At 32.6% G+C, this 14,177-nt stretch overlaps 2 protein-coding genes across 9 annotated transcripts in view; one reads left to right on the top strand and one right to left on the bottom strand.

Moving 5' to 3' along the window:
* LOC126855432 (dual specificity calcium/calmodulin-dependent 3',5'-cyclic nucleotide phosphodiesterase 1-like) overlaps positions 1-14,177 on the top strand; it is an 84,778-nt gene that overhangs the window by 37,370 nt on the left and 33,231 nt on the right. Inside the window, exon 1 of one of the 8 annotated variants that reach the window (XM_050603064.1) lies at positions 708-1,465. The exons of the other annotated variants lie outside the window; for them this stretch is intronic. Within the exon in view, the coding sequence (XP_050459021.1) occupies positions 1,294-1,465 (172 nt within the window). The 5' untranslated portion in view covers positions 708-1,293. Of the gene's footprint in view, positions 1-707; positions 1,466-14,177 lie in introns of those variants that run through there. 8 annotated transcript variants of the gene reach the window in all.
* Positions 9,934-13,734, bottom strand: LOC126855433 (maltase 1-like). The gene is made up of 8 exons (XM_050603073.1): positions 13,532-13,734; positions 12,787-12,974; positions 12,389-12,655; positions 12,009-12,245; positions 11,668-11,853; positions 10,904-11,159; positions 10,244-10,583; positions 9,934-10,117 (listed from the first exon to the last, which is right to left on the bottom strand). The coding sequence occupies exons 1-8, from the start codon at positions 13,701-13,703 to the stop codon at positions 9,970-9,972; spliced, it is 1,794 nt and encodes a 597-aa protein (XP_050459030.1). The 5' UTR covers positions 13,704-13,734; the 3' UTR covers positions 9,934-9,969.

The following is a 14,177-nucleotide window of genomic DNA, read 5'->3' as shown; positions in this document are numbered from 1 at the left end:
CGTCGGTGCATGTATCGATGTATACGGGTAACCAACCTGCGAGGTTAATGTTATGGTAACGTGAATCGATCGCCTTGATTTTCGTTCTCCCTCCGTAACATCTGTCACGGCAACACACTCGCGATCGGACGTACGTGCGCGTTACGAGAACCGTACAACCGTACTTTACTTTCGCCGTACACGAGCACGTATTTGGAATGAATCTGTCTCGAGAATAGACTCGCAAAATTATGATTATTATCGCCAATATTTTACAATGTCGAAATTTTCCTACCGCTGAAAGTGCGCGATTTTTTGCAAAAACTCTTTTCCAACTTTTTAAACTTTTATTCTCGAAAGGAGGATACGTGGAGGAGGCAGGAAAAAAGGATTTACTTCGTATCATGAATACGGCGTATACGTCGTCTCCAAGACTTACCGGCCGGCAATTACTTGCTGCCGATTACGACGGAGAAGCATTGTAATTAAAAGGGACATGTTCCTCGATCAGAACTTGGACGGAATTGTGATAAATGTTTCTATGTTTCTTCCTATTCCGTTCGCGACAGATTCGATGAAATACGATATTAAAGTTAATTTTAATCGATCGAACACGGGAGATTTTTATTCTCGTGGAGAATCAAAAACGCTATAAAAAATAATAAGCAAAAAATAAACCGCGTTCTTAAATACATATCAGTATACTACGCGGTAGTGTCACGGCTAGCGACGACAGATGAAGACAAATGAAGACATTCTGTGATATAATCTTTAGAAAGAGATGAAAGCTTTTATTTGCATCAGTTGAAAATTAAATTAATTTATTATCACTTGCTTTTGAAAGAATGGACGATAATGCGCTTTAAGTACACATCTCGATAGATTGGACAAATGATAAAAGTACAGCTAACACATTATCTCCGAATGCACCAAACGTGCAAAGATCAACGACCTCTTGTTTGAATCGTAAAAGCACTTCTCCCTTTGTTAGCTTATCAAAAAGGTAGCTTAAAATTATGAAGAGAAACGGCTCCGTAATATAAAAACTAAATTGCTAAAATGTAGACACTCTGTGAACACGTGGATTATACCGATGGATGCATGTCGGATAAAAAAAAAAGAAGATTGCGAGTCAATCGGGCCCTCGTTCGCGGCTGTGAAACTTAAAGAGGTGCATCCTGATTTATGTGCAGGATTATGTGAGAGATACAAGGCGTATATATAAAATTAATAAAGTATATTCTAATAATTAATATACGAAAGAATGGAGTCTTATATCGAGGAAACGAGGCTCGGTAATCGGGATTGACAATAATGTCTAGACCAGGCAAGGATCCGGTACAGAAGTGCCACTCGGATCCGGGTGCAGCCGGCGCTTCATGCAGCCTAAGCAAACGGATCTCACGGAGGCAAGTGCCATGCGTTCCATCTTCACCGAATGCACGCAAATGTGTATTAACCTTGGATGGATACAGTTACGTGATCGGTGAGTGAAGACGCGGACGCGATAACATTCCCAATATACCATATGGAGTAATAATGCATGAATAAATACAAAGAATATAATACATGTATTCGGTAATAATTGTGTACGGCAAGTGCTTACTATGATATTAATCCGACCTACGAGAAATAAAAAAGCGAACATTGAGTCCCGTGATAAAGTACCCTAGTATTAAAGTTTACGAAACAGTAGTCCTTTTTCTGTGTTTCTTAATTGGTGTGTAAAAAATTAAGTATAAAATAAAAAGAAAAAACGCAGAAAACGATAAAACAATAAAACACTTTTAATTCTACGATTTTGAAAAAACGAATCTTTAAATAGAGACCAACGTTTAGCGACGATTATTAGTTGAGATCAATTCGCTTCAGTATTCAAAATATTAATCTTTAATTCAACATCGCGAGTAAAAAATAAAAATTCTACGAATGTTTCATTTTCAGCTTCTGTTTTTGCTGCATCATATTAGATCTTGTTATTTTTTTATCTAATTAAATAGCTGTTTTACTTAATTTTCTCCAAAGGTTTAATTTGCAACTACGTGAGCTTAATTCGCAACAACACTAGTGCATTCATGCAGTTCTCAGGCTTTCACGATATACAGTTTTGTTATGCCGAAGGATAATTAGCATTTTAGAACTCGCCGCAAGATGTAACATGGTTACATTATCATTACGCGAGTTTACGACACTGTGTACTCCACATATTAATGTCCCTTGCGTCTTTGTTTAAGATTATGCGCGCGCTTAAACTCGATTTTAGTATCTATAAATGCATGAATGCTAACAAGTTAATGAATTATAAAATGTATATTATTATAAATTGCTCACAAGTGTGATATAAAATTACTACAATTAATTTCATTAATAACAAAATATATAATTTATATATAATATGGTAAAATAATGCGGATTAACAAATTAAAAAAGATGAATTTAAAAAGTTTTTTTTTACGCTTTTCGTATGTATGTCGATTAATGATTTATATTTTACTTGTTTTAATTATATTTTTTTATATGAATTTGAAAATGAAAACTTGTAGGATCTATTTATCCGTTTAATTTGCATCTGAAAAAATTTTGACGAGAATAATATTTTTTTTTTTTTCAATTGTAAAACAAAAATTTAAATTGTACACGTATATATGAACTTTCAAATTTATTCTTACACTAATTCAAGAATGTATATAACGAAAGTTTATTTATATGTACGTGCGAAAAGTTTTATATTCCAAGGTTTGGTCGACTTAATTAATCCAATCATGTGCGAACAACGTGAATGATATCGGAGAGATGATCTTGTTTCTGAATCCATCCACATTCGCACAAAGTTTCACGTTTTATGTATTTTTTTGGTAACATAAGTTACTACGAGCAATGTAAGACAGTAACACGTCAGTAATAATATTTTTTAATAAAATTTATTTAGCTTATATTATCTATACTTAGACTATAATTAACATTTCTTTTGTTTTGATGATTTTACGCTCGATGTGCTGCATATTTTTATATTGTTATCATCAAAAGATATTATATAAAGATGTTATCATGAAGAATTCACACTTAATAAAAATTGACATATTCGCAAATTTTTAACGCGTTTTTGAATTTTCATTCGCCGCGATGAAACAAAACTTGGACGTTTCTCGAATAAAAACCGAAAAGGTCACAATCTATCTACGAGCTTAACGTATATCGATCTCTTATGTGTACTCTTGCGGAAGTTTTATATTTTCACGATCTCCATGAAAAAAAGGTATCGGTCCCTCAGGTCCAATTATAGATTTCCTATGTTCTAAACTCGAAGTATTGGAAATAAATTTTGATGCATTCTACTAACGAGAATAAAATTATTATGACACTTTGACTTTAGAAATTTAGCGATATTTTGAGATGCCTATTTTAAAGATATACATTTCGAAATTTCTTATTAATTTAAATAGAAAGAGCGTTGATAGAAATTTTATGTCAAGAAATATTTATATGTAAAATACATATATATATATATATATATATATATATATATATATATATATATATACAGTCAGCTTCTTTGCAGATACAATAAATTATTGTCGGAAATTTGTTCTTTACAGAACTGACGATCGTTTAAAATAAAGGTTGCATGCAACCATGCATTATTCATGAACAAAAGTTTGTGTGATTCGATACTTTTCTTTTGCTATGTCGCATGTAACACGTAATATGATTATTTCCGCATTATCCGTTGCGATAAGCGATCATTAGAGAGTTCACGCTTGACGAACGCAATCAATGCCCGGCAACAATTTAATTCAGAATTAATCCGACATTTCTCCGCGGTTCGTTTGGTAGATGGAATACAATATCTCTCTCTCTCTCTCTCTCTCTCTCTCTCAATGTAATTATAATCTATTAATAATTAACGATTGCGCCGCGCGTATACGCATATTCGAATCGCGGCAACTCGTATAGCATAGCGTGTTGGAGAGGCTTAATGTATCGGACATTCAACCGAAAAAGCCACACGCGAACGTGTGCGAGGGCAGTTATTAAGAATTATGCAAATCGGAACCGCTGCGCCATGCAGAGCGCTTTGCACTTATCTCGCATGCATTAATGCGGCAGAAAACAAGAGCGAAACGTGTTTGCGTCCCTTCCCGGTTAATCTTATTTTTCTCTCGGAACACGAGAGAGAAAGAGAGAGAAATGTGCCGTGTATGTACATGGGTCGCTGCTACTGCAACTCGACGTAACTCGAAAACTACTATCATTAAAGCGAATTCAAAAGAGGTCGTTTGCAAAAAGAAAACGGGTGGTCGCCTGTGGTTAATGAAAGATGCACGCTTTGTTTTAAAAACTTTTATTTTTCTGATCTACTTCTGATTATACTTCTTTTTTTTTCTATGCGTCTCTGCTCGTTAAATTTCTTCGACGTGTATCTCATTAATGATAAATTTTATTCACTAACAACTTCCATTCAGTATATGTGAGATTAAAGTAATATTTATTCTTTCCTTTTACAATTTTGCGGAACATCTTGAATAAGGACGCTGGAAAATCTCTTAATCCGTCAAGTTTCCGATTGCTACAGAAGTTTGGGATCGGAAACGAGAATCATTTAATGAGATTAATGTCTTTTATCAGCATCGCTCTTCTCATACTCGACTTAACTCGTCTTTTCCACTGGCTGATTGCGAGAAAATTAGAAATTCAATCGTTATTTGTGGCAAAATTATTTGTGCGATTAAATTTCTTTGAGCGCGCCTATCCCTTAGTTTTCCCTAATATGAGTCGAGAGATGTAATAACATTATCGCGGCGTTTTCAGATTTAATTAATCCGGTGACATTTGGCAGAAGAGAAGGTTGATGTTATTTTCACGGTCGATTTTTGTTATCATGCACGAATAACTAAATCGTTACTTTGATGTTGGCTATCGCAGAAACACGCGGTAATGAGTAACGCATAAATCAACTAATTAAATTATATGAAAGAACGACAGAGAATTAATGCGTCAATCATTTTCTTTATGAGCGATGAAAATTTAAACGTTAATAATTAAGCAAACTTTATAATTATATAATATAATATTGTAGGTACACACGCGCATATTTATTTTTTATATGTATAACAATAATATAAGCTAGATAGAAGTGTGCAAATATGTATAGTAAATAATGAGTGTCTTACTTGCTCTCGTCCTAAATATCATTACAACATTGGTCAGTGTTTATATATATATATATCCGCTAACATACACTTGTGTATTTGATCGATGTCGCATAAACATCGCATTTTACACGGTCAATTAATAATTGGTCGTTTCGAATTCTCTTGTATTATTTATGTATGTCTAGGCGAAACATAATGAATGTATACAGTTTTGTGTTACTATGTTTAGAAAGTATTTCACATACTCACTTTTCAATATATTATTGGTTAACTCTCCGTTCATTTTTCGCATCGAGTACGAGTGCAATTGTGGACACAAATTGTGTAAATAAAAAAAAATCCGTTACGTTTGCCTAAATTCTTGAAACATCATTTTCACTCGAGAATGTGTACAACCTCGAAATCGAAATCTGTACAATTCTATTGAGTTTGCAAAAAAGGATAAGAAATGGAAAATATTGATTTTTCTTTAGCTTCGCTATATTCTTGGCTTCGTTAAATTGTCTTGAAGTAAGACGTTTTGCGAAAGAAATGAACGTTGATCGAGGAACATTGATCTCTGAGCAAGTTTATTTGTCATTTCCGTTAAGGAAAGAGGAGACGCTTCATCAATGCTTTTCTCACTGTCGTGGCGAATGATTTACTCTATTTTTATCTTATCTAGTTTGTTTTATACGAGTCAATTTCAAATACTTCTTATAGGGAAGAAAAGGGAAAAAAAGAGGAATATGCGCGGTATATAATCATTTTATAAAATATATGAAATCAAGAGATTGAGATGTACATAAGAAATATTCTAGAAAATTGCATATTTTTTAATTTAAACCAATAATTATACTTGATTGAAAAAATTATTTGGCATGCAAAAGAACGTACAAAATATGTAAATTGCTTTTTTTGCCAATTCTCTCTAACGAGTCTTCGCGAATTAATGACCGCTGCCGCTACTACTCGTCAGCATGGCAAATAATTTCGACACGACTGCAGTGACAGATTACGTTCATCACATTCGCCTTTTTATTCACGATTTATTTTCTATGATTCAGTAATGATATGAAAGTGGTCCGCTTTAATAGAAAAAGGTTCGTTTGACCTTGTTTTAAATCACAGAGTTTTATTTTCGTTTGTTTTGAAAAGCATCGCGACTAGAGATCTGTATGTACACGTGCCATTACGGTTCGGTGAGTTTCCTATTATTGGGAATAAAACTCTTCTATCAGTTTAACAATATCTGTTGTACGAGATAGTATTGACGTTTATCCCGCCACATATTTGTCATTAAGCTGCTAATTAGGCGATGTTAAATGACACGCATCCATTAGAAGTGGTTTGCGTTGAGCGACAATATTCAGAATACTTGGAAAAATCTAACAAGTTTATTGTTATTATTTTTTTTTTAAAAAGAGATATATGATTAAAAAAAGTTTAAGGTAAAATATTTTAGAAAGAATTGTGATTATGGATATATCGCTGCTTAAATGTTTAAAATAGTTTATCTATAACGCGCTTTTCGCGTCCAGAGCGATAGCACGTCTAAATGATTATATATATATATCCATGTGCATTTTTAAAACTTTTGACATTTGTTGACTGGATTATTGAATTTACTTTAATTGGCTGATGTACTCGAAATATAGCATTTCACGAATATTATCGATAGTGGAAAGTCGTGTATTTATTATATATATATAGTGAAGTTAATTTAAATTTAACCATTGAACGATACTAAACGTAAGTAACGTTTTTAAGCAAAGTCGCAAAATAATAGGCGGCAAAAAATGCCAGAGCATGGCAAAAAATATGCATATATAATTAAACTTTGTAGAAGTAATTTTGACTTTTGCAATTAGTCAACTGTATATTAAACATGAAATATAATAGCTGCCACTAAGATGCAATATACACGCAATACAACAAATTCGCTTGACTTATCGTAGAGGCTTAGCTGAACGGAAATTTTTACCTGAAACTCATTTAACTTTTGCGATATGATATTTTTTCTACCAACGTTGCATAGTTTAAAAAATTCGTAGCATAGTGATATGAATGGAGTTTTATCTTATTGCGATATATGATTTTCTCTTATTTTTATTCTTGACGTAGCTATTTTTAAACAATTACGCCACTTGAAAGTATTTTTCCGGAATATTATTTCATTGACGAAACATTTTTTTCAATTTTACTTTTATCAAAGTTACGAAATTTTCAGAACATAGATACATCGTAACTTTCTGTTTTGTTTCTTACAATACTGATGATTACTCTTAATACATGATTTCGCTTTTTTGCGAGTGTACCTTTCGTGCATTAATGGAAGATGAAATTAAAATGGAATAACGCGTCTATACATCGGAGATGTATAGAAAATTTGATGACACCGATCTTTACTAGACTTTATCGACTTTCGGAGACCAACCAGTGATTAAACGAGCGGAAGTTTGCCAGCATGGCGAACGATTTATTGTCAATAGTGGGTAGGCGACGTTTTGACGTCGGATATTTGCCTCTCGAGATAAATACCTCTGCTCGTGACGGAAATGCAGGAACGTTATCGAATAATAAAATTTATGAGAATAAGTCCGGTCAATTTATGGACATGATATCCCTGCTTAAAGAACTATCTTTTATCGATTTAAAGAGAATTCTATTTTTCTCTTTCTGGCGCTCATTATGTAGTATCGAATACATGCAACGTCGTCGAAAAGTTTCTAGACGATTTCTCCTTTTGAAGAGATACGGAGGTCGTTATAAAGTTCTAGTTACAAACATAGAAGATGTGTAGGAGACGCTATTATATCTTACATCTGTGTCGAAAAGGAAAAATCATATAAAAATGTATTCGGTTCATATGTATTTTTATAATATTAATAAAATTTGCATTAGAGAGAGTTTGCGTAAATTTATTTAAAAACTATTTATATTTCTATTTTATTGCAATAATTCATCGTGGAATGCTTCGTATTGTTCTTTAGCAAATGAAAAAATTTCAGAGATGCTAACATACGAGTATGCAAATCAAAATAGAAAATAAATAAGAAGAAAATTATTTTAAAAATTTATCAAACATTTTGGATGTTTTCTTTCATAGCAATCATCTGAGTTGAGATAAAAGTTTGCATGTTTATGGGAGAGAGACTAGAATATTGGAGGACAAGAAATCTTTTTTCTATTAGGACAATACGTTTTGAACATCTTCTGGATTCGAGAGAATGCGATATCGATATTTCCATTGAAATACATAATTCATATTTTGAAAGCGCTACGCTGAAAACGAAGGCTGCGGGACAATGATTCTATCTGATAAACAAAGTTTATTATCCGTATCAATCACGATTGATTGTTGCAAATATCGCAAATTTATTCACGCAATTTGAAATAATTTATAATAATTTTACAAATTTAATTTTTTTAAATTTATTTATTTATATTAGAGGATAATAACTCTGTTTAACATACTCGATTTTGAAACAATTGATCCTTTTTTTACCTTCATTTAATATTTTAATTTAAAGTTTTTAAGATTTTAAATTAACTAAGGAAAAATATATAAGAAATGTTAATATTAATATTAATTATATAATACAAGTTCTTTTATACAAGAATCTTTTTAGCATATTTTTATGACAAGAGTTTGAATTTTTTTATTTAGTGTGAACATTTTGCCCTTTTCAAGTACCATCGAGATTTTTTGCTCGCAGCATTTTTAACGAGACAGCAAGACGGTCGTTTATTACGCATAAAGGTTAACCGCAAGAATTTTTAATATTGAGATGAGCAGTTACTGGGAAAATAGCGTTACGCTATCAGTGACACCGTATTTACGATCTTTCCGCTATAAAACAATGTTGATATGAACATTTTTAAATGATGATGCGCAGTGCGTTAGTTTCTGATTTTTATAAGCTTAGAGAAAGCATTACTTTTTTACAAAATATAAGGATATAAATAATAGTAAAATTTATATTATAACAGAATTTATAAATTTCCATTTTACATATTACTTTCAATATTTTTCCACGTAGATATGCGTAGATATACTTGCGTTACTTTTCTAGGCGTATATATATTTAGTCATTTATTTACTCGTATATATCAAGATTAAGCTAATCAGCTCGATTGGAAACGTACTATTTACTAGCAGAGCACGTTCCTTTGTGGATTAAGATGTCGCCGTCTAATCGGATTCAGACTGAGTGTTGACGCGAGTGTAAAGAAGAAAACGTAAAACTGAGGATGGATAAAATATGATCTCGGTAGAATATCTTGACAGATTATTATTTTATCGAACTTTGTCCGCGTTGTTTGATCCTACTTGCCACTTTCTCTCTGAAGATTTTCGCGTACGCAGATATTTTTCCATCAGTCGGGATTAGATGCAGAAATTGGTTTTTTAGTTTCGCCATCCGTGTGTAACGAATTATCGATTCGCTCGTACTAAGATGAAATAAATTTTATATCTGAAAAAATATTTTTCTCGCGTACGCAAAACGGAAGAAGTAAAGTCCATGATCGCATGCGATAGATCTTAAAAGGGAACGAGAACTTTTGACATTTCTCATATGCACATTAGAAAATAATTATTACGCTTACAAACGACATTTATGATATGTCGTGCCTGGCATTTATATCGTATTTCTGAATTCCGTGTTTCCTGTGCTGCACTTTATGTCTATCTATAAAGGGAGAATTTAATATTGACGTTATTAATAATTATAAATAATGAAATCAAGAAAGAGAGACATCTGGAAATAATTAGTAACGGAGATTATTTTATCGTAATATTGCAATCCTAACAAGCAAATTTCTCATTAATTTTAATTATTTTATTAATTTTTTTTTATTTGTACAATGTTATTATTAAAAGAGATAGTGATAGTAGAATTGTTTGGAAGAAAGCAACGTATTGTGCTGAAGCTTTGGAATAAGCTTGAAAGACTATCGAAGCTTTTTCTGGGATAGTGATATGTTTCAACTCGATAGTTTGACTGAAAAAAAAAAAAAAACACATAATAATGAGAGATTACGATTTGTTTTTGCAATTACATTATCTTGCCATATAAATACGATAACGATTTTAATTTATTAATGAGTTATTAAAGATTGCTGCTTACTTTTGTCTCACGTTGGAGCCCACGCTCGCTGCTTTAACCACACCATCTTTGAATCCCGTTAAAACATTTGTTAAATCAATCTTTTGCTTGTCATTGTCTGAGAAATTTATCAATAGTGTCACGGCTTCTTTGCTCGTTTTTCGTAGAACATATAGGACAGTATTATTTATAACGTCAGTAGTCAATGATCCAAATTTGAGCGCGTCCGATGTATTACGTAGCGTTGTCAGAGCGCGATAAACAAGATAGTGAGATTCATCCAGATGCTGTTGAACTAACAAATTTATGGTAGTATAATTTTCGTGAATCGGTAACCATGTCTTGATGGCGTTACTGAAACCTGTCGAAAATAAAATAAAGAATGCTGGGGGATGAGATAACACAACAATGAGATTTTAGAATTTTCGCGAATTTTTTAGATAATCTTTTCCGTAATTTAAAACATACTTTCGAAATATTCAGTTTACATTAATAATATTCAATTTTTTCCGATATCTAAATTCGAAATGATATCATCGGATGTGCTTTAATTTTTTTTTTTTTTTTTTCGCATATATAATTATTTTATATTCTTAGTTTCTTTATATATAAAGAGAAAGAGCTAACAATAAGAAGAAAAAGTTTTAAAGCAAAGAATTTACATCCTTTGTTGTTGCATACCTGCGTTATGATGAAAATTCCATTGAAATGGTGTGCGAGCGGGATCACGAGATCGACTTTGATACTTGTCTTTACCCGCGATACAAGCTTGAGGATCTTGCGTATCTTCCCAACTTATGTCCGTTTTATCAAGCATCCCTATTTCCTCGCCATAGTACGTCACCGTTACGCCTGGCAGTATCATGGCTAACATTGTCATCTGATCGGCTCTCCCGGGATAACGCGAAGCAGTACGATTATTATCATGATTTCCCATCTACAAATACTTTACTCGATTAAAATGTATCACTTAGCACATAATTATATGCATTTACTGCAACGCAGTTGTCATTGAAATACGCTTTAAATTATATTATACATATTATAACATTTACATATATTGATTATATTAGTGTATAGAGTTACACAATATTGGGCATTTTTAAAATGCCCTTTGTAGCTGAGCTTTAATCACCCAAGCATTTATTAACATTATTAACCAATTCTTGATTCACACACTCGGATCTTTTATAATTTATGTTTATTGCCAAATATAATTATCAAATTAACGTAAATTATATTTAACATGAGCTTATTACACACACACACACATATATATATATATATATATATATATATATATATATATATATATATGTTGCAAATTAAATTCAATAAATGTTGCAAATTTTAATGTTAAAAAATTTCCAAGTTTGATATTTTCATATCATTATTTTATTGTGTGCGATATAAAATTGAAGTAGATGGGAATAACGTTTTCTTACCACCCAGTTAGCGACGCCACCCTCGGGAATTGCCTTCATCCAGCTCTCTATTATGTTTTTAAACGCAGCAGCATCCGAGGTCTTGCTCGCATTCGTAATAAAATAAAAGTTGAAAGGGATATGCGAACCGTAATTGTAATATTTAATAGTGTTTTTTAATGTAGTGTATGCTTCAGTCATCATCACCTAGTATATTTGAATATGCAAGCAAAGAGATGGACGTTATTAGTTGATATGTACACATGTTAAAGTAGTGCATTAAATTAATTTTAACTTTAAAAAAATGATGTATTACTAAAGTACGTAGTATATAAAACGTTATAAAAGAGTAAAATGTGCACCTTTTCGCTTGTATTATATTGATAAGCATATTCGTCCAAAATCTTCCTCCAGCTTAGTACCAAGTTGTATGTTTCTGGCTGATCCGTTGTCAATATGTGATTTAGAGAGCTATAATCATCTTCTATCGCATCTTGTATTTTAGGTTCATCCAAAGTGTAATTTGTTTCAAAGAGATGTGGCACTGCGTCCACGCGAAATCCATCCACGCCTTTCCTCAACCAAAATAGAATAACTTCCTAAAACGATATGAAAACGAATCATACGGGTGATTTAATAATCGCATACAGATGCATTACGTGTATCTGCGCCGTGAATCTTCTCTCTAATTGAGGGATATTGCAAGTTTAATAACTCTACTCCTCGTAAAATATGATTATACCTTCATTTCCTCTTGTACATCGGGATTAGTATAATTCAAATCTGGTTGTTTACTGTGGAATTGATGAAGGTACCATTGGCTACGGATTGAGTTGTATGTCCAAGCTGGGCCACCGAATACACTTAACCAATTATTCGGTGGCGTAGTGTTATTATTTTTTCCATCTGCCCATATATAGTAATGTTCATATTTGCCGGTACGATTTATGCTCTCTCGAAACCAATAATGTTCGTCGGAAGTGTGATTAGGCACGAGATCGAGCATAACCTGAATGGGAATTGAATGAAAATTACATATCAATCAAAAATTTGAGGAAATTATCATTAGAATATGAATTGTTTGTTTAAAATGATTTTTTTTTTTTTTTGGACGAACCCAATTATTTTATCGTCGATTACCTTTAATCCAAGTTCTTTAGCACGTGCTAAAAGATTTTCAAAATCTGTCATTTTGCCGAATATTTTGTCGATATCTTTAAAATCCGAAATGTCATATCCAAAATCAATCATAGGACTTTGATTGATGGGTGACAGCCATATCGCCCCTACTCCAGATGTCACAAAATGTTCGAGTTTGCTCGTTATACCTGTTACAAACGGGAAAAGATTGAAGCACACATGAAGGCTTGCAGTGCAATATAAATGCAATTACAATTATTGATTATATTTATATTTTTTATTTCTTTATTTTTTTTTTATTTTAATAGTCTGAAAGAAAACTATGAACGATGTGGAGAACTGCATGAGCGAAATGAAGAAAGCGATGAACAATAGAGAGAACAGAGAGAAGAATCAATAATATATTATAATATATTTAAATATATATTAGGCACTTAATGAGAATTAGATAAATTTTTTTCTTTCGTTGCAATATATTATATGCGCAATATGATGACGAAACACACTATCACAGATAAATCCACTATACGACAAGTATACGAAAGTAATGTCCCCGTTACGAAACTGTTTTTGTCTTCACGGATGATGTGTAATTACGTTGGACAAGCGCGTTACAACATCATTTTCGTCGATGCTTATCACGAAAATCATTATACCGAGGAAGACGAAGCATAGAGCTGGGTTAGAGACAAATTCAATGCGACATGTCTCGACGAGAGCTTTGATTCTTTCCGTTCTTTCTTACCTTTGAGATCACCAACACCGTCGTCGTCAGAGTCCATAAAACTGCGAGGATAAATCTGATAGAAAACCGTGTGGTTCCACCATCCTCGGTTGAGGATCTTTCCCGAGATCAGAGTGACCGTCAACAGCAGACTTAGGAGGATGATGTGGTGTCGCGATACGAACATCTTCATGATTACGTAGCGCGTTTCTCGACGTCGTAATTTATATGAAGTGGACAATGTTGGCAGAAAAAACCGACGCTTGAAGATATTTTATCGAGCGAATCGGAAAAAAATTACACAATCTCGCGATAATTGTCATGCCGTTCGTCGGGGAGGTAACAACTATCCAGAGAGTTATGGTTAACAATATAATAGATAACGATGCGTTATTTCGCGAGAATAAAATTCCGCAAAGTGCGATTTCTCTGAAGAATGGCAGCGAAACGTAAGCTGGATAAAAAAAATATTTCCGAGGTGTTCGGATTTTTGTTGTCATATCTAAGAGAAGCAGACATGCTAAAGAAGAAAATATTTAAACTTTTAAAAGTTTAAATTATTAGTGATTTTAATAATATTCTTTATATATTTGATTGCTTCAAATCTGAAATTGGCCTTAGAATTTTTAGCGATTTATTAGAAAAATTTTATTTTGCACGCGATAAT

Source organism: Cataglyphis hispanica, chromosome 16 (genome assembly GCF_021464435.1).
Source record: "Cataglyphis hispanica isolate Lineage 1 chromosome 16, ULB_Chis1_1.0, whole genome shotgun sequence".
Lineage (NCBI taxonomy): Eukaryota > Metazoa > Arthropoda > Insecta > Hymenoptera > Formicidae > Cataglyphis > Cataglyphis hispanica.
The sequence above is the reverse complement of the archived record's forward strand: the minus strand, read 5'-3'. Positions and strand labels throughout refer to the sequence as shown.

Excerpts from the sequence above, each read along its gene's own strand:
- LOC126855433 (XM_050603073.1), bottom strand. The coding sequence starts at position 13,703 with ATGAAGATGTTCGTATCGCGACACCACATCATCCTCCTAAGTCTGCTG. Across the intron at positions 12,975-13,531 it reads CGGTGTTGGTGATCTCAAAG|GTATAACGAGCAAACTCGAA; the intron begins GTAAGAAAGAAC and ends CGTTTGTAACAG. Across the intron at positions 12,656-12,786 it reads CTAAAGAACTTGGATTAAAG|GTTATGCTCGATCTCGTGCC; the intron begins GTAATCGACGAT and ends ATTCCCATTCAG.